Source organism: Aedes aegypti, chromosome 3, assembly GCF_002204515.2.
Source record: "Aedes aegypti strain LVP_AGWG chromosome 3, AaegL5.0 Primary Assembly, whole genome shotgun sequence".
Taxonomy (NCBI): Eukaryota; Metazoa; Arthropoda; class Insecta; order Diptera; family Culicidae; genus Aedes; species Aedes aegypti.
In genome coordinates this window covers 369,886,273-369,908,243 of record NC_035109.1, presented here as the reverse complement: position 1 = coordinate 369,908,243, position 21,971 = coordinate 369,886,273, and the positions used below count along the sequence as shown (strand labels likewise).

General features: G+C 39.5%; 1 protein-coding gene across 5 annotated transcripts in view; it reads left to right on the top strand.

The window, feature by feature from the left end:
• Positions 1–20,798, top strand: part of LOC5568453 (insulin-like growth factor 2 mRNA-binding protein 1) — a 333,942-nt gene extending 313,144 nt beyond the window's left edge. For all 5 annotated transcript variants that reach the window (XM_021850930.1, XM_021850928.1, XM_001652237.2 and 2 more), the window contains 5 exons: positions 100–270; positions 10,476–10,859; positions 10,926–11,634; positions 11,705–11,854; positions 11,983–20,798. In XM_021850930.1, the coding sequence (XP_021706622.1) occupies positions 100–270; positions 10,476–10,859; positions 10,926–11,634; positions 11,705–11,854; positions 11,983–12,135 (1,567 nt within the window). In that variant the 3' untranslated portion in view covers positions 12,136–20,798. The remainder of the gene's footprint in view (positions 1–99; positions 271–10,475; positions 10,860–10,925; positions 11,635–11,704; positions 11,855–11,982) is intronic.
• Positions 20,799–21,971: the final 1,173 nt, after the last annotated feature.

Below are 21,971 nucleotides of genomic sequence, written 5' to 3'. Positions count from 1 at the left end.
CGCCCTCCGGAATCCAAGCGTCATTTTCCGCCCCAAAGGAATTCGGGTACCGACATGTGACTAATACCGTGCTTTCATCTTCTCCGAATCCTATTGCAGCAATATTGCCAAAATCGTCATCAGTGGAATACCGCAGCACGCCAAATTCGATGACATCGAGCCACTGCTAAAGCCGTACGGCAAGGTCGAACACTGCGACGCCGTCACCAGCAAGGACCCGACCACGCAAACCGTCCATATCACGTTCGAGAATCACGATCAAGCACAGAGGTGAGTGTGTGGGCCCATACCTTCAGAATGGAGGGGGGGGGGCGATTGGGGGCAATACGCCGATGTTGGCCGAAAAGGTGATTTTAGCTATGGAACACGTGATTAAATTGGCTTCAACTGTTTTCACCCCTTTCACCGAGCTTTCAATGTACGCATTCAATATTGCTTGCATGTTTGCTGCATACTTCAGGGCGTTTTATCAGATGATGTACAGTAATAATAGTATAGTGGTTATCACGCCCAATGGTTTGGGTGCCCTAGTGTAGATGTGGTTGTGAACCTTAGAGGAAAACAATATGCACTCTGTCTCGAAAAACACCCAGAACCCGGGTGTAAATTTTTCAAATTGGGTAATATTTCCATATGCATATTGATGAGTCTGGAAAGCGTGTGCTAGTTTCTTTGAGGAAAATTAAAACAAACTGTGTATGACGAGCGTTTGCTAGTCTTCGTGCGTTCAAATGTCACTAAGCTCTATACAAGCTGAAACGAAATATGCGCTTTTATAGGGTTCTAATTTGAACGCTATTTCAGTAAATGCTGACTTTCGATGGCAACACTGCTCGGTTGTCAACAAAAGAACTCACTATATTAGAAGCTTGCATTAAGATAAAAATGAATCGAAGCCAAACCTCAAATTTGCACGAGCACAAATCTTGAGAACCAGATATCCATTTAGGCTGAAAAGTTAATCGACTGGTCATTCGCTAGTGGTAACCAATCGATCAAATTTGTGATCGTGATCGGATGTCTGGTTGGTCAGATTTGTGCTCTCGAAAATCTGAGGTTTGTTATCGATTTATCTTCGTACCTTAAGATACGGTTACATTTTGTAACTAACTAATAATAATAATGAAAAGTATCCTTCTAACTGGGTTTTCCGTGTAGTATTCACGATGAGCTCATACTTCATTCACACACTATTCTCCTGTGAATTGTGAAATATGGCCTTATGCAGCCCACAGACCCACAGACGGTTTGACCAACATTGACTCCGCCCCAAGTTAGTCAAAACGATTTATGTTGCTGCAACCGTTTGACCGACTGTCAAAGTTCGTTGCACCATATTTCTTCGCATGTTTTGAACGCTCTCGGCAAGTCTAGTGATGTTATATGTGATTTTTTTTTTTTCGATTTCTGTGGCTCTGGGGGTGAATATTTCTACGGCAATAATCGTAGTGAGGAAGAGCAGAACTTTCAGAATTGAGGTACCGGAAGAAATGGATATTGATGAGGAATTCCAATTACAATTACGCAGCACTCTAGATTATGAGGGATCGCGTCGGGTATTATTCTGAACAGTCATCGATATGAGAATGGCTATGGTAATTTCTTCAAAGATTCTATCCAGAGCCTTTAGAATTTTTCTCTAGTTATTCTACTTTGAAGTCTTTCCAGAAAACCATCGGTTATACTAGGGATTCCACCAGAAATTCTTCCTGGGATTCTACCAGGAATTTTATCAACAATTCCTCTAAAATTTTATTCACAGATTTACCCGGAAATTCCTCCGGGAAAAACTCTTCAGGCCGGTTCCTTTGAAGAGTTCCTCTACTAATTATTCTGGATTTCCTCCAAATATCAAAAAAAAAAAATCCTCAATTGATTTCTTCAGTAATTTTTCAGAGTTTACTCCAAGGACTCCATGAATTGCTATACCAATTTTTCAAAGATTCCTTTGGAAATTCTATTAAAAGTTATATCCAAGGATTCCATCATTATTCTGGAATCACATAACGAATTCTTTCAGATACTTCTCAATAAATATATCACCAGAAATTCCCATAAGGATTTCACCAGAGCTTTTAACAGGGCTCCAAGGACTCCTCCTTAAATTCCACCAAAAGGATTTTTTTAAGCGATTCTTTCTTGTATTTTTTTCTACAGAGTCCTTCAGAGATTATCCAAAAACTTTCCAGCAGATTTATTCATCCAATGCTTCCTTCAAGAATTACACCAAAAAATCCTCCAAAGATTAATTTAAGAATTTCTCCAGCGAAACTTCAAGAAATTGTATACAGATTCTTTAAGGGTTATTTTTTTCCTGCGCTTCCACCAGGAATTCCTCTAGAAATTTTCAGAGAGATAGCTCAATGAATAACCAACCCCCCTCCCTACAAGAAATTATGACAGGAATTCCATCAAAAAATCCACCAGTAATTTCTCCCATGCATCAAAAATCTTTCCCTAGGAATACCTTCAAAAAAATCCAGAGATTCCTACACGATTTTCGCTAGAACTTCCTTCGAAAGTTCCTACAGAAATACATGCAGAGACTTCAGGAATTCTTACAGTGATTCAACCCGAAATTTCTCCAAAGATTCATTAAGGAATTCCTTCAGGGATTCCACCAGGAAGCCTTCGGGAATTCAGTTAGAAATACTGCAAATGAATTTAAAAAAACTTCATACACGGGATTTCACCAGGAATTTCTTTAGAACTTCCGCTTGCAATTTTTCGAGAGAATCTTCAATAAATTGTTTTACGAATTCTTCCAGTATTTCCTTCAGAGATTCTTCCTTGTATCTCTTAAGGGAACCTACTAGGCATTCTACCTGGAATTTTTGAAGAAATTGCTTCAAGAATCTACCAGATATTTCGCCGAGGATTCCCAAAGGAATTTATCCACTAATTCCTTTCATTATTTCTTGGAGGATTTTTTCCAAGGAATCCACCAGGAATTGCCTTAGAGAATCCTGTAGGAACTTGTGCAGGTCTAATCCGCCACGCTGGACTGTTCCGGGAAACGTGATGCACGTCCGTCCGCGTGAGCCGCTCGATGAGGAAAAAGCCAGAATCGTCGCCAACTGCTCGTTGGTTGGCGAAGTCCACCGTGGATGAATGCGTGTTCATTCGCTTGTCAACATACACACTAAAGGTATGTTGCTCATTATGCAACACATACCACACAGAACTCTTTCAGGATTGCTTTAAAAGTTCTTCCAGAGATGTATTAAGGAATTTCCCCAAGGAATGTCTCCAGTGTTTTCTTTGGGGATTCTTCCAAGGAATTTCTGATAATCCTGAAAAATTCTAAGAAGGGAAATCCTAGTCAAAGCATTGAAGTATTTTCTGGTAGAACTTCTGGCAAAGCTATATCAATTTTTTCTGGTAAAGAATTTCTAGCGAAACTCTATTGATATTCATAGTGTTAACCCTGGAAGATTATCTTAAAAAACTGCTGGTGAAATTTCTTAAAAACTCCACTTTTGAAAAATTCCGGAAGAAATAGTTAGAGAAAATACTGGTGAATGTTTTGGATGAACTTCTAGAAGATTTTATTGAATTCCTAGTGAACCACCGGAAAAATATTGGTGAGCCTCTGGTGGAACCCTTAGAGGTGAATTTCTGGAGGATTTTTAGTTGGAATCTCTTGAGGACATCCTAGCGAAATTTTCGAACAAATTTCTGGTGGATTCACTGAAGGAATTCTTTTTTGAATCCTAGGAGGAACTCCTCATAGAGTCACTTGGAGATATACTGGTGGATTCCCAAATTACTTGCGAAATCTTTATGAGAATTTTTTGGTAAAATTGCTGATTTGATTCCTGAAAACCCCCAAGAATCTCTGGAGATATTCCGTGAGGAATTCTTTTTTTTTCTATCTTTATTAACGAGATTTTTAGCCCTGGGCTAGTTCATCTCGGGACCAACGGCTTCACATCCCTTCCGAAGGAAGTCGTCACTATAATTTTTAGTGACTATCTCGGGGATGGGATTCGATCCCAGGTCCTCGGCGTGAGAGGCGTGTGTTCTAACCACTACACCAGGTCCGTCCCCTGGAATTTTTTGAGAAATTCCCGATAGACTTTCTAGAGTAATTTCGGTGATAAAATCCTTATGAGAAATTTCCGGTAAAATCTTAGAAGGAATTCCTGATAACCCTTGAGGATCCTTGGAGATATTTATTCCTTGAAGAATATTGAGAGGCATCTCTTGATTAATTCCGGGAGGTATTTCCTTTGAAGGACTCCTGGAGGAATCCCTTGAAGAATTCTCTAGAAAAAAAACCCTGGAAGAAAATTCTGGTAGAATTCATTCGTAAATTCCGGGAGGAATCCGTAGTAAATATCCTGATGGAACCTTGAATAACCCTAGAGGAATTCCTGAAGGAATCTTTAGCAGATTTTTTTTATAGAATTTCAAACAGAACTTCTGATGGAATCCAAGAAGGTGTTCATGATAGAGTCCCAGGAAGATTTTATAATGAAATCTAAGAAGTATTTCAAAATAGATCCATGGAAGGACTTCTAATGGAATCCATGCGAAACTCCTAATGAAATCTATTGAAAGACTCTTGATGAAATTCCAAGAGAAACTTCTGATGGAATCCTTGGAAGAACTTCTGATGCAATCCCCGGTGGAATTTATGACGGAATCCCCAGAGAAACTGTTGATAGAATTCCTGTAGGAATCCCCGAGAGCGAATCTTTGAAGGATTTCCTAAATGAACTCCTACAGTAACTTCTTGAACGAACTCCTGATGAAATCATTGGAGGAACACCCGATAAAATCCATGGTAGGAATGGGATCCCTAGAGGAACTTTTGATGTAATCCCTGGAGGAACTTCTAATAGAATCTCTGAAGGAACTCCGGACGAGATCCTCAAAGGATCTCCTGATGAAATTCCTGGAGGGGTTGCTGGTAACATTCCTGGCAAAACTCTTTATAAATCCCAAGAAGAAAACCTGATGGAATTCCTTAAGCAATCCTTGATATAATCTCTAGAGAAATTACAGGTGCAATCTTCGAAGGAACTCCTGACGGAATACCTGAAGAAACTTCTGGAAGAACCCCTGTAGGAATTCCAGGTAGAATCTCTGAAGTAGCTCTTGATGGAATTCAAGAAACTTTTGAATATAATCCCTGGAAGAATTCTAAGTGGAATATCTGAAGGAAATTCTAATGATATCCTTGAAGGAACTCCTGATGGAATCCGTAAAAGAACGCCAGATGCATTTCCCAGAAGAGCTCATAATGTAATCCCTTTTAATGAAATCCCTGGAGCAACTCCTGATGAAATCCCAAGAAGAACTCTGATTAAAGCCTTAAAGGTACTTCTGATAGAACTTCTATAGCAACTCCAGATGGAATCATTGGAGGAATTCCTAAAGATATTATTGAAGGAATTCCAGATGGAATCATTGGAGGAATCTCTGATGAAATCCCTTGATCAGCTCCTGATGGAATCCCTACGGAAACTCCTGATGAAATCCCTGGATAAATTCCTGATAAGTTTCCTAATGAAATTGCTGATAAAATCCATAGAGGAATCCTTTATGATATACCTTGAAGAAATCCTGATAGAATTCCTCGAGGGACTCCTGATACAATCTCTAGAGGAACTCCTGATGGAATCTCTGGAGGAACTCGTGATGAAATCCTCAGAAAAACTCTCAGAGGTACTCCTGATAGAATCCCTCTAGGACCTCCTGATGGAATCCCTGGAGGATTTCCCAAAGATATTCTTGAAGGAACTTCTGATGGAATAATTTGAGGAACTTCTGATTTATTCCCAGAATCTTTCCTGATGGAATTCCTATAGGAACTCCTGTTGAAATCCCTGGAGAAGTTCAGGGATTCCTTATGATATCCCTAAAAGAAATCCTGATAAAATTCCTCGAGGGACTCCTAATATTATCTCTTGAGGAATTCCTGGTGAAATCTCAGAAGACAGATACTTCTGATAGGAACTCCTGATGGAATCCCTGGAGGAATTCCTGATAGGATCCCTAAGGACTCCTGTTGGAATTCCTAGAGGAACTCCTGATAGAATCCCTAGAGGAATTCCAGGTGGTATCACTGAAGGAACTCTTTGTGGAATCCTTGGAGAAGCTTCTCATAGAATTGTTTGAGCAACTCCTGATGGAATTCCTAGAGGACTTCCAGGTAGAATCCCTGAAGGAACTCCTGATGGAATCCCTCGAAAAATTCCAGATGTAATCCCTGAAGGAACTTCTGATGGAATTCCTAGAGGTACTTCCAATGGAATCACGAGAGAAATTCCTAATGGAAACCCTGATAGAACTGCTGATGTCATCCTTCGTGGAACTCATGATTGAATCTGTAGGAGTACCTCTGATGAACTTTCGATGGAATCACCGGTAGAACTGCTGGTGTATTTGCAAAAGAAAGGGTTTATAGATTGTGGGTAAACGGCAGTGGAATATATAGAAACATCACAAGAGCGCACATTTGCTAGATCAACATGCCGTAGACGATGTTTGACCCCTCTACTGGCAGCTTCATTTTTACCGCTAAAAAAATATTCAAATCGCGATAACCTTTTAAATTCTTGATATTTTTGCACATTTTTTTTCCTAATATCTCAAAAAACTCTTCTAGTTTCGATATTGATCATTGGAGATCTAGTTTTGGAGATATTCCGATGTTCATTGGGGGACCGACATTCTTCATATAAAATGTCTTTGGCGGCCATTTTGTTTTTGGTCAATTTATCAAAAAAAATAAAATGTGTACTATGCAATGCCAGATAATAAGGAGTTACTCTGAAAAAAACATACAAATCGGTTCAGTATTCTTGAGAATAACTGAAAATTACGATATGAGGTTTTTTAAAATTTTCAAGATCTTTATTTGTCCAGCGTGATACCAGAAACACAAATGTGCATTACTCAAAGACGGCTCCACCAAATTGCTTAATTTTTTCGCAACATACTCTGATTAATGTATAATTCCGAGGAGTGAATATCCGAATACGATAAAAATTATGTAACCTGCGATATTTACGTGGGTTATGGCAACGCGTCGGTCCCCCAAGGAATTTTGGAATATCTCCGGATTCATATGAACAATTATCAATTTCGACACATATTCTAAAACTACAAGAGTTTTTTGAGATAATGTGAAAAAATGGCGCAAAACTATCAAGAAACAAAAAAGTTATCGCGATTTGAATATTTTTTTAGCGTCAAAAATTTAAGCTGCCGGTAGATGGGTTAAATTCACGCATCGGCAGTTCATGGGATGTCGAAGCTACAATTAGACATTCAAGACCAACAATTGAAAAGGCCTCAAGTCCAAAATGTAAACAAATCGGGTTTCTGCTGATTTTAGTGTAAAACAGTCTATTCTTACTGAATCATACATTAGCCATTCAAAAATATGCATGAAAATTGAAAAAATTACATTTTTCTAAAAGGCCCCATCTCATTTCCCACTAATTAGGATCTTCATCGCAAATGCGGCCTTTTCATAAAAAGGCCTCATTTCTATATTCAACTGGAACCGAGTTGAGGCCTTTTAAACAAACATCAAAATTGCAATTAAGATCGCGAAAAACGTTCCAAATTCACTAGGCAGATGCAAGTTATACTACAGCCGCTCCGCTCTTTATATTATTTTACCCAGCGATTGTCTCAACGGCGAACATTATCAAGTTTCCCGTCGGGTTTCTGTGGAGTGATGTATGTTGTATCATACTGCCTAATAATACCTGTGTCAGCCTGGCTGTACTTCACAGACAATCAACAAAAACACGATTTGGTTTCAATTGCATGAAAAATAACGTTCAATTGCAATATTATTTCAATTGAACCAATATTTCCATACATTTTCTCGACGACAAACTCGCGTAGCACAAACATAATGTTCATGGTTGACGAAGGGTTCAATGAATCACATATTAAATCGACCGCACGTATCTTCTCTTGCTGTAGGGATCTCCATGTACTTTACTTCACCACTTAACACTCTTCTACACTTCAAATTTCTTATTTCATCATCAATTTTGAATGATTTTCAAAAGGCCACATCAGAAGATGATGAAAAAACAAGCCACAACTAGAAGGCCTCAACACATTTTAGAGTAAACAAAGGCGTCAACTCACAGTCCTCATCAGCGTCGGCCGGCGTCTATGGGCACAAATGAAAAGGGCTGCACAGCTTTTGGTGAAATAAAAGCCTCATTTCCTTTGACTCGTTTTTTTAGCAGGATTTTTTGCTAAAATGATAGTAATGAATATTCATAGCTATAAATCAGTTTATCCACACGGTAAAAAATCAGCACGTTCGATTGAATAGATTGATCACTTGACTCAATTCAAAACACAAATCACCATGATTTGAAGAGTTTCAACTTTGGATTTGCTCTACTGTCTCTAGAACTAGACTCTGAAGTGAAAAGTCGTTGATTTTGAACGTCATGTCTTTTGTATGAGAGCAAACATTGACAGCTCGTTGTAGAAAGTGATTGAGATCAATTCAATCCGTTTCAACAGATGCGAGTTAGTGTCGAGGTAAGACCTTGGACTTGCAATCCGAAGGTTGGTGGTTCAAATCTGGGTCAGGCGGAAATGTTTATTTTAACTTTTTTTTTATTTCAAATCAAAACATGCAACGTTGAATTCAAGTGCTGTTGCCTTGATTTTGTCAAGATTCAACAGTAGTGCAAATCCAAGTGCAGAACTATTGATAGCATGGTGCCTATTTTTTACCGTGCATCGACTTTCTGGACGATAAAATAACATAAAATACTTAAATTCATAATTTAAATTTGATTTATTGTTTGACAAAACAAGATTGCAATTTTCTCATTGTTTACTTTTTGGAGATGAGGCCTTTTGAATTGTTAGTCTTGACATGCTGACGACGATGCTCGTGCAACATACCTACAGACGGTACGATCAGTTCGTCAAACATTTGGCTCCGCCCACCGGCGATTTGAGCAAAATCAAACTCGTTTAATTTTGGCCGACCGATTCGCCAACCGTCAAATCGGTTTCTCAAACTGTCAAATTGGTTCGTCAAGCAGCATCACACACGGCCAAACGTAGCACCAACATGAACATCAACCTGTTGGTCAAACCGTCTGAGCGTCTGTGGGCTGCATTAGAAACGATCGACCGGAAATGCGTAGATACCTGGTATTGGAACTTTTGAAGGATCTGTCATATAGTGTAGATCTGGTAGTTGCTAACTTCCTACTAACTTGTTTACTACACGAGACAGACCAAGGAAGATGGTCTGAGATAAATTATTGTTCGACACTGATACCTAATGCTCATTGCTCAGAATTTCTTCCGCTTTTCGTTATTCTAGTAGGTGATCCTTTGAATATTCTATCAGGATCATCTCTTCTCTCGTTAGACGCAACATATCGTTCAGTCAAGTCCCGTTCCATTCCGTCTTCAAAGATGCCTTCCATGTTAGACTTGTTAGTATTCAAGTGCTCGATGATACGATTGCTGACCGACACTACCTAAATTTGGGAAAGTCTGTATTAATCCAAGTGACATTAGTAGCTGAACAACAATTTATTCAGCTGAAGTATGCTTGAGTATAATTTGTTCAACTCCTCTTCAAAAATGTTTGTTGGAAAGTTTCTGGGCTGTGTTCTCGGCATCTACCTTTGACTTACCTTACCAGAAACTGCGTATCTGTCGAGCCATTCCAACGCTACGTAAACTGCGTAAAGCTTGTCAGGACAACTCAAGCATTACCGACAAGAATACGCTATACGCTAATAGAGCTTCATTTAGTTTACTCGGCAGCACCAGCTTCTATCGTTTCAGTTAGCGTGGTCAAGGGACAAGGGACTGGCAGCACTATACCAACCAACACGAGGTTGTCGTAGCCAGCATTACAAGGCTCAAGGCGAAGGCCCTGCTGACAGTTGACAGCCGGCTTCGACGCAACAGGGATGCCAAGTTTTTTTTTTTTTTAATCTGGAAGATTATGAATATTTGTCTGAAAAAATCTAGATCTCCTATGTCGTTTATGGAGAACCTTACAAATTCATTACAAATTTTATCTAGATGTTCCAGATTTTTGTGAAATGGGGCCTCAAAAATCTGGAATATTCCAGATTTCGCTGGCTACGAAAACATCACAATCTGCCAGTCCCTTGGGTCTACAACATATCATATCTCATCTGAAACGCTGTGTTTTCAATGAAACACCGCCAATAGCGCCGCGTTTGTTACTGAATAATCTTCTGGTCTTCATCTTGAACTTCGTATCATGAAGACATCTAGGTCGTATCTTAAGGCTACATCTACATCGTTTCGAGACCCTTCTTCTTCTATAGTAACTTTTTTATCGGCTATTTTCCTCGCCTTCGCCATAGTAGATTTTACGTATCGTCTCAACCTCAGCCAAAGTCGTCTCGTCCAGTTCCCATGAGTTTGCAGCAGATATGTTAATTTTGCTAACGTTTCTCCCTTTTCTATCCCCAACCCCTAAGAGCGGTCGCGGGTCTGAACGGGATCGAATTCGAGGGATCAAACCTGCTGGTGGAGCTGTTCGATAACAAAGCTAACCGCCGAGGCGCCCGCAGCCGTCCACAGTACGCCGGCATGCCAGGAGGCGGCGGCCCGGGACGTCAGACCGACTTCCCGCTGCGGTTGCTGGTGGCCAGCGAAATGGTCGGCGCCATCATCGGTCGCCAGGGCAGCACGATACGACAGATCACCCAGAACAGTCGGGCCCGCGTCGACGTCCACCGGAAGGATAATGTGGGCTCCCTCGAGAAGGCCATCACCATCTACGGCAATCCGGAAAATTGTACCAGCGCATGCAAGAGAATACTGGAAGTTATGCAGCAGGAGGCCAACAACACAAACAAAGGGTAAGTAGTTTTCGAACAAGTTTAGGGGTCCGTTCATATAATGATCATTGTTTTACACCAACACAGAGAAATTTGCCTGAAGATTCTCGCCCACAATAACCTGATCGGTCGCATCATCGGAAAGAGCGGGAACACAATCAAGCGGATAATGCAGGACACCGACACAAAGATCACTGTCAGTTCGATAAACGACATCAACAGCTTCAACCTGGAGCGCATCATCACCGTTAAGGGTTCGATCGACAACATGTCCCGGGGCGAAAGTCAGATCAGCGCCAAACTGCGCCAGAGCTACGAAAACGACCTCCAGGCGCTGGCCCCGCAGAGCATAATGTTCCCTGGGTTGCACCCAATGGCAATGATGTCTACGGCGGGCAACGGGATGGGCTTCACCGGTCGTACCGGAATGTACCCGGGAACCAGCTATCCAATGTACCAGCCGCCGACAGTGCCTGGCGCCCCGCCCGGATCCAGCGACGTCCAGGAAACCACCTACCTGTATATTCCAAATAATGCCGTCGGTGCTATCATCGGAACCAAAGGATCGCATATTCGTAATATTATAAGATTTTCCGGTGCTTCGGTAAAGATCGCTCCGCTGGAGGCGGACAAACCCCTAGAGCAGCAAACCGAGCGTAAAGTTACCATCGTCGGCACGCCGGAAGCTCAGTGGAAGGCCCAGTATCTGATCTTCGAGAAGATGCGGGAGGAGGGCTTCGTCTCCGGCACGGACGATGTGAGATTAACGGTGGAAATCCTGGTCCCGAGTGCACAGGTAGGTTTTGGTGTTGAAGTCATTGGGATAAGGTAGAATTGTAACGCGTTTGGACTTGAAATCTTTCCAGGTTGGACGTATCATTGGCAAGGGTGGCCAGAACGTACGGGAATTGCAGCGAGTAACCGGTAGCATAATCAAACTGCCCGAACACACTACCAACACGCCAGTGGACGAAGAAACCACGGTACACATCATCGGTCCATTCTTCAGTGTTCAGGTGAGTACAAGTGAAACCGTTGGGTGGCATGACAGTTATCACTTACCACTGTTGCCAAAAGCGCTGTTAATTTTTGATGTCAGCTGCTTCGAACTTGTTTAACACGGTTTTTCCTCCCTTTTTGGCAGTCCGCCCAACGACGCATCCGAACGATGATGCTGGCAACGAACCCCCCACCGGCCACCAACCGGCAGAAAGCCCAGAAGGCCAAGGAGCAATCGTCGACCTCGTCAACGCCCGCTGCCTCCGCACAGCCGCCGTCGTCTAGTACAAGCGTATAATCAAAATCTGCAATCGTCGCTGTCATAGTCGCTGATGGCCGTCAGCTGCAATTATCAGTGCTGCCATCGTCGTCGCCACCACTACCACCATCAACAACAACAACAACACTAACACAACAGCTTCTATCGCACCAACAACAACAACTACTACTACCACTATCAATCGTTCCGCACGAGCAGCAAAAACAGCAGGTATCCCTATCAGTAACAGCAACGGCAAGGTCGGACAAAAATCACATCAAATCCGAATCTGGAAGGTAGGAAATCCCTGCAACCAGCCGCGATCGCGAAAACAAACCCAAAAAAAAACAGTCTGCTATGTTCCGGATTAGAATATCAAATTTTGGTTCCAGCACAGGAACGAAGCCCTCTCGGATCCGATCGGCGCCAAAACAAAACCAGAAATTGTGTACACCAGAATCAGTCTCTATCGTGAAACATCTCTCGAGCTAAGCAAAAAAAAGTTTATTTTTCGTATTTAGGCACAAAAACACTTCACTTTTGACATTCCCATCAAAGTTTATTCGCCAGCAAAAGCAGCACCATAAAAGGAAATGCATTTACAAATTTTGCGCTTGTTTTTTTTTACCGGCACAAGAAATATCGGAAATCTAAAATGTTAACTTTTCAAAATGGATTCTGAGCGTCGCTCATTTCGTGGCAACGTGTATCAAAGTAGGCGACGTTTGGAATCGCTCGTTGATACTGAGTGATTTACACGAATGGAAGCAAACGACGATTTTTAAATATTTTTGACAAGAGCTTTTCTTATCGACCCGGCACCGAATAGTTGTGTGGGGATCACAAAGACTTCGGATGAAGAAGAGAAAACGTTATTGAGAGAAAGTGCGCAAGAGAGAATGTTGTTTTTAACTAGTGTTTAGGAAGAGATCGATTTAATTAAGGAATCAAGAGACAGACAGAGAGAGAGAAAGGTTAAGATTGCGTTTGGCGCTCTTCTCCGCGAGGAGGAGCAGTGTTGCCAGTGTGAAGGGAGAAAGTGCCAAACATTGATGAATCGCGTTAAAAGAATTACAAATTGAAACGAACCGTCGATTGCCTTAGATTTCGGTGCTGACACAGAGAACAACAAGAGAACTGAAAGCAGGAAGTTAATTGTTAGAGGTAAAGTTAGACGGAAGCGCTTCGCTTCACCGCTTGCGATCAAACGGCGACGACATTTTCATATTCTAAGGTTCACATCAAGAGAGAAAACCAATACCTCAAAGAAAGTGCATTAGGCTGCGTCTACGAGCTACGCGTGTCGCGTAATCCATGGACAGCGCCTTACCATTCATAATAAGACACAATCACACCGATACAGAGAAAGTCATCAACAAGCTCACCGGGAATTGTAGTAGTGAAAACCTAGGTGGTGCACCATTATTCGTTAGGGTTTTAGAGCCGATAGAAGTTGAGAAGCGCAACGAAAGTCGCTGACCACAAACCGGTCAGACGGCTCTATTGTTTACGTTTTCCTACAGTGAACTAACAGCCAAACACACACAAGCAAAAACACTAACAAGCTTTACGTTTCAACTTTACTTACTCAAAGGTGCATTAATCAATTTTTATTAACTTGTTGTTGAACATAATTCTACTTGTTGAAAGCTATATTTTCCCAGTAACTATTTTCCCGCACTCCCCAGACCTGCCTATAATCAAAGCAGTCCAGATATTTCGCAGATGCGTTGCTGGTTAGGAAGCACACTCTGGCAGAAAAAACGTTCAAATTCGAACGATTAAATGCCATGGATTTGTGCCCTATCGCTCACGCTCAAGTGAAACGCGCTGGATTCGCAACCTTACAACTGTTTAGCTTAACGTCACTTAACTGTTGTTTATTATTCTTGTTTTCTTATTTTGTTTTAAATATTGAATCTTGCTATACATACACTACCACCTCCGTGCAGAATCAGCCGAAACAATAGAACAATCAAACTACACATCCTAAGATAGCTTAACATATGAACCGAAACAATAGATAAGACAGGTACCTCAACATGCAAGCAACCAGAATCAAAATAGTTTAAAGTGTTGAAATTAATAATTTTTTAAACATACTTTTCCCACAATAGTTAACTAGACGGAACCTCAGTGGCAGTGCTGCCAACCTATCAAACAACCACATCCACCTGAAACTTATGTGTTTTGAAGCCTAAATAATCGCAACTACAAAACTAGCTGCGCTAGCAGCAGTGTGCCCAGTTAGAAGACTTTACATTTTTTGAACTTTTCGCACTCTTCACGCAATCGCAGTCGAATCATAAGGCAAGCAAGTAGCGACCGGAAGATGAGTAGTAGACGCAAAATTTTCGCAATTCTTTGGCATAATGGACACACCCGCAACTGAAAATGTGGTTTTTCCAACAGAACGACTACTGGTGACATAGAGAGGGTTTATCAAAATTTACCGGACGTAGTGGAGGACCGAACCTTAATCCAAATTCAGCGCGATCAAAAATAATTCTCAAAATTCAAAAACAAACCAATCTTCTAGAAGCAACCTAGACACATGTGACTGATACAAAGCAGTAATTCGTGCAAAATCGCAACCTTTTGGGCGATTTTCGAATTTCTTATCAGGGATAAATACGAACATACAACACATACATATATGCATTTCAAACAAAAAGACTCGAACAACCGAGGAACGCACGACGGACGGAACGGCGAAAACGAAAGAGTGAAAACCGCAACCAGACGTGAAGTTTTTACCTTTACATTTAGGGACGTAAGAGAGAATACTATTGCTCGAAAATCGAGCGGCTTAAGCGAAGAGAAAGGGAAGAAAATAGAATGAGGGAATCGAAATTCGGAGAAAAAGTGACTAAAATCAATTGTTAGATTTTTTTATTATATATATTATATTGAAAATATACTATATATATTTAAAAGGGAAAAGTAAAAAGAGAAAAAAGAGGAACAGATATTTAGCTAAAAAATTTAATATTTATTAAATCCTAGAGGCTATAATATCGTTGAATATTTGTATAAAAACTCGAACGAACCTTCACGTGGACGCAAGCAAGAACGGAACGTTAAGATGAGGGTCAACTTTGGTCAAAATTTAAACTTACAAGAATGAAAGCTTAGAAACGTACACAGCAACTGATTATTTTCCTATTATATTTGTTTATTTTCTTGGTAATTTCTGTTGAGGTTTTGTTGTTTACTTTTCGTCATTGGAACGAAAAGCAAATCGTGAGGTTAATGCGTTATTTAGTTGTGCCAAGTACACCACCGTCGAACGAAGAGAACTTTTTGTTTGACTAATGAGGAGAAAACTATGAAAAAAGGGTTGTGATAGAGCGAGAGTAATAAATCGAAAAGCGATTGCTAATAAAAGAATGCCCAGAATGCAAAAGCACTTTAATTGAACCCTTGGGTGCCACATTTTGGTTGTGATTAAGGTCGAGGAGACAACGAAGCCCGACTTTCCAACAATCAATTTGGAACGTTTCTTATCAAGCATCATAAGCCTAATTGTGGTGACCTTTTTCCAAAGTGCCCATTCGAGTTTCACATTTCTTCACAGCACACCGTAAGGATTTTCCCGTTTACAGTAACTACTTCAATCAGCTGATAGGTTTTTCTCGATTAAGTTTGTTCACAGCCACAAATGCAAAACGGAACTCTTCATATCATGCCGGATGCTACACGTTCCGGTCCATTATCCGTAGCATAGCATAGGAACGGGTGGAAATTGATACTCTCAAACACAAACACACCAGAATTCTGGAAGATACTTCTTCGATAGATTTCATCACCGCTCAAATGACATATTTATTTACTTTTATTTTGTTTAAATGTCAAGTTTGTTTACGAATTACGAATGACATCAACTTGAACACCCCAACAAAACACAGAAAACCTACGCTGAAGGTTTTGTTTTTACCGAAAGCAGAAGAAGAGCAAACATTTTTTTCGCGGTACAAATTGAAACAGTACAAACCGAAGGTAGATAGATGGCCAATGATAACTGTGCGGGCGGACGCAGTTTTTCTTGATGCGCACCGCAACAGAGTTTTAATGATCAATGATTTTTACGCAACTGCAATCTGACAACATTCGGCAAATGATCCAAATTTCTATGATTTGTTCGATTCAACCTTTCAGCTGTCATGTTGACAGTTAAGAGTCGAACATAATGAATAAGTCTAGATGCATTTGTTGAATGTTGCATTGAAATAATTGGCATCAACAGAAGAAAAGCAACTCAACCAACAAATTTGGCAGCAACAACCATCTGATTGACAGACCATGAATGGAAATAAACAACAAAACATAGATATAGCCCACTATTTTGGAAGATCAACAACAACTACAAAAATCTAACAATGATGAACGTGAATGATTATTTCCCGAACGAAAAATAACAACCAAAACAACGGCAAACCGATTCGAAAACTGAAAAAAGTCACTTGGAGTCCCATAAAATGATGTAAACTGAAAAAATATGAACTTTGGCATTACATAAAACTTCACAACGCTGGAGCAAAACCATAAACAAATGAGTAAACAGTAAACAATTCACGGAACAAACAAATTCGTAGCAGAAAAGTTTCGAACTTAATTTGCACTATCCACATCTCTAGATTTAATTGTACATGGCAAACGAAATATAGACAAAATCATCACTTGCTTTTGGCATCGTAAATGATGGAAATCAAAACAATTGTAAGCACACTTTTCGCATCTATATAAACAAAATTGACTAAACAAAAATTAAATTTAAACATAAACAAAACCACACACACATAACCGAAGCAAAGGAGGCAAGGTGATCGCGCATCGTATTTTAAACAAAACTAAACATAACCAATTTCGTTTTCCAAAACCTGTAGACGCTAAACAAAAATATATTAGATGGATTGACACATAGACATAAGGCCATTGAAACATAAATTCTTGACGCAAAAAATACCGATCGCAGTAGCATTAATTTTAGATGATCCTAATCTCAAAAAATACGACTCAAAATTATTGCAAGCAAGTTTAATATGTAAACCCCACAAAAATAATAATATAACCAAAAAACATATAATTGGTAGATTGTAGGAATAATTTTTGGCAACACTGCATGAAGCGGAAATAATCTGACATTTCATCACACCCGTTCACCAGAGAACCGACTGCTTTGATCGGTTTCTTTCGGTGATCGAACCGTAAAAAGGTCACCTTGTCGACTTGGGCGACGTCCGCGAACAGGAGATCCGGTTTCCTCGCTTCTCAGATATAAAAAAAATATATATATAGACATACCTTAAAAGGAGTTTTAAAAAACAAATTTGAATCACCACTTCCTGATACAGCGCCCGAAAGGAGCCCACAGAGAGACAAACAAAAATGCGCATATTATATTCGATTACAGACATGAAGCAAGTAAACTATCTACAGTATAGAAATCGTTTGGTGAAATAGATAAAAAATGGATTGAAACATTCTTACCTCATATTGATATATAGAACAAAAGCGCGATAAAATATTTAGGATTAAAACATATTGCAAAACCACGGAGAAAATAATAACCCCTTGTAGTTTGGATCAAGAAAACGAAATTTTATGCACTCTCTGTCAAGCTATAGAAACCTCTCTTAGATGAGACGAACATACACATTTATTCATTCATGTCACACATATTCGCATACATACAGACAGACAAGGAACCTAACGCAAGTTGAGCTGAGCTTTTAGGTTTTTTTAACTAAACTTTGATAACTCTTCACCCAAGACACCGCACAGGAACGTTCTGACGTTTGTTTGTTTATTTTTTGTTTGGTTTTTGAAGGAGAGGGAGAACGCTGAGAGGAAATAAATTCGGACCAATTCTTTGAGCGCAAACAATGCAAAACAAAAATGAAAAAGTAATATTCGAAGAAAAAACCATGGATTTAGATTTGATTAATGATACTACTACTACTTCTACTACTACTACTATTTAATGCTACTACTTACTACTTCTACTACTACTAAAAACTACTACTAAAAAGAGATGAAAATCATGAATTCTACCAACTATTTTTCGTTCTTTTAAAAAGAGTACATTTCTTTACTAATTTCGTTTAATTTGAAATAGAACTATAAGGCTTTTTTGAAGTGGAGAAAAAACACTGTATAATGAAATAAAACTAAATTATAACTACTAAAGGAAACAATTGAAACTACTAAAGCTAAAGCAAAAAGGTAAATTTTAAGTTTAGGTAACAAACGAAGGAAGTAATCACAAAATCTACAAAAGCACTCTCATGCACACACAAACCATGCAAACACCTCCCCGTTTGTTTGTTCACAATCCATACACCACGACCGATACTTCTGTTTGACACACAGCAGCGCGCCCCAATCGCTCCTTTGACGGCCTTGACGAAAAAGCAAGCAAACGCAGCAGCCCGCTGCCACACCACATCGAGGAAACCTGTGAAGCCGCAGCCTACTTTGGGTGCGAGCTGTCAAAAAGCGAAACCGGTTAGACATACACACACACACACAAACCTAAAAACACATTTACATACGAATCCCCAAGGAATGCGTTCAAAGATGATTCGCCAATCCAAGAACGTACATGCCTAATTATCCTCGTTTTATTTAAGTAATTTAACGTGAACCCTGGTTCCCATTGCCCCCCAGAACCCTACCACATCCAAAGCCTTCCGTTACGCAAAAGAAGCGAGAGCACACAGACAAAGAATCGTACCGGCACCGCCACCACCAACACAAGGAGACTGAACTACAACGTAATTAAGTAGGTGGCGTTGTTGAACCTTCCCAACCTTTTTCCCGCCCTCACTCCCTTATCCTTTGTCCCACTTTCCCTTTTAGTTCCCCGATTGTAAGCAAAACTTTCTTCGAGTTGATTCACACGAGTAGTAGATTTTTCAAAACATTGTATTTGAAGAACATGGTAAACATCGTCGAGCGAATTAAAGGGCCACAGGAGAAGAAAGAGAAGCAAAAATGTAACTAAGATCCAGTAAATTATAATATATATTTTTATTTTTATCATTGTTTAATTATTAAAAGAATCGAAAAAAGTACAGAAAAATAAACATCTATGTTAAGGAAGATTAGATATGAGTTAGGATATAATGCAAATATTGACATGCCTGTGTGATAATAGTTTATAATCTTGTCATTATCTGTATTTATATCTCCCTCAAGAAGAAAAAAATTACTATAGTTTTTGTGTAAAAATATACGTTAAATAATATGAAAACAACCAATATTATTGCATACAGATTATATTTTTATAACTTTTTTTATTCTTAATTCTATTTGGTCGCAAAAACGGAAACAATTTGGGTTCAAAACAGCCAACTTGGACGACACAAATACACACACACTTATACACTCTAATGAGCAAATAGTCGAACGTAAATCAAAATAGCCGTCATTACATACCAAATCTGCAGTTTTATTTTTAAAACACTGTTCAAACCGAACAGCCGAATGTTTATATTTTTTTCCCCCCTATCTCACAAACCCACACCTACACATGTTGTTTTCCCTGTCACAGAAACAATAGTTAATTTTTATTATTTTATGCACTCCATCGAACAATAGACTACGTACACAAACACTAATAGACAGAAAAAGAGCAGTCCATCTTCCAATTATTGATATATACACATCGACCTCCAATCGCAGTAAACAACATATGTAGCGCAACCATGGAAACGACATCTACAACATTTTGAACATATGACAGCTGAAACACACAATGAAGAATTCCGTATACATCAAAAACGAATCGCACGTATAAATTTATCAGAAGTACACACAAACATTTATTGTTTGGTTTGGTCCTTAATCCCGATACAAATAATCACGATAAGAAAAAAAAATAAAAAAAAACAACAACAACAAGAGAAAGAAGAACTACCTCAGAAACTTATTAATAGTGGAAGAAAGATGCAGACGAAAAGAAAACGTTTAATTTAAAAATATTGAAACAACCTAACTATTACAAAAAAGTGAAAAACTAAGTGGAAAAGAAGATATATTAAATGTAGTTTGTATTTAAATAGGAGCCAAACAACTCAACCCCGTGCAGACCCAATGTGGAATCAAACTAGAAGAGGAAGCCGAAGAAGCAGTAACAACTTTTCAAAAATCCAATTCTGGTTCTGATTTACTGAAAAAAAAAACAACGGAAATTTGATGAGTTAAAATTTGAAAAATAACAGTAGTTTATTTGTTGTTATTACAACCGCTCGCGCATGCATATTTGAAAAGAACGAGAGGCGAGAGATAACCACCAAAACAAGTCAGAATGAAAATGAATACAAAAAAAGGCGCGCGAGTACCGATGTTTCTTTGATCGAACAGCTCTTAAAAAAGGAAAAGATAATCAAGGAGAAGCGCCCTCAATTTAAACTATCGCGATTTATATTTAATCCAAACTTATACCTAGACACAAACAATGCGGAATTCAAAAAAAAATAAATAATCCATAAAAACCTATCGAGTAAGCATCAATTTTCTTTTCGTTTAAATTTTGGCAACACTGTAACACACACACTCACGCAAACTTTTAGAAGGGAGCACTCTTATCAGTACACCGTTGAGCAAGCATCCGCCGAATCCCAAGATCAACCGGTAGATAACTAAAGAGGAAGAGAGAATGAGTGAGCGCAGAAGAGGAAAATGAAACAAAAAAAAAATAATTCGATAAGAAGAGAGAAAATTACCCCAAAAAAATCGTAAAAATGCGGAAAAATTAAAACAAATCTACCAGCTCCAGCTCCACAGGAACGAACTTAATTCACCAACACAAACATGTTGTCACCGTGGATGAATATCGATCGAAATTGGTCATTAATGCCTACACATTTATTTTTAAAAAACAAAACCTCCCACACAGCACCGAATAGGATTTTGTTTTGCTGCTAGCTTGTTTATAAATCCCCTCCCCCCCCGCATTTACAAAAGAAAATGAACAGGCGCAGACCAGAAAGGAGTAGAAGCATAAGAAGACGAAAAAACGGCTAACAGAAGAAAAGTCCGCGCCCGCGATTCACCCCAAACAGAGCCACAAACAGAAACTGGAACAGAAGGAACCGAAACTGATGTCAAATGATTTTTTTAATTTTTCTGAATAAATTTAATTTTTCAAAAAAAGGAGTTTTGTTTTTTTTGAGAAGAATGATGACATTTCCTGGGCGCGTCCGTTTGCAGCTTGCAAAGATTACAAAAATGAACATAGCACTACTAAGGGCAACTTCACCGGTGGTCTATTTTTTGTTCCAAATATATTCCAAAAATGGACCTGTCAAAATTAATTAGACCAGTAAAAATAGACCAAACCACACGAGCATGCAGCGGTGTTGTATTTTTTCCGATCCATTTCGAACGTGATCACAAAAACAAACATGTTGGTGATGATTGAACAAAGTGAAATTTCAGCTGAATCCCTGGAGGGATTTCTGTAGAAATTCAGAGTTCATCCATCCTGGGATTTTTGGCGTTTTGTGTAGTGGAACTTATCGAATAATTTCCGGAGGAACTATAACCTAGGAGACGGACTTAGGAATTCTTGATGGAACTCCCGATAAGAATTTGAGAGGAATTCCTGGGTAGAATTCGGTAGAAAACTGCCAGCGGGTTTCTGGGAGTAACTCGCAGGAAAATTCCTGAAGGAAGTAGGGTTGAATTCATGGAGGAACTACGGAAATAATCCGGGAAAAACTCCGGAGCTTCTGGTGAATTTCCAGTGGAGCTCCCACTTATTCCCGAATGGAGAAATTTCGAGGCATTCTCGGTGGAGTTCCGAAGGAATTCCAGGCGGAGTCCTGAACGAAATCCCAGGAGGTATTGCTACTGGAATTCCCCTGAAA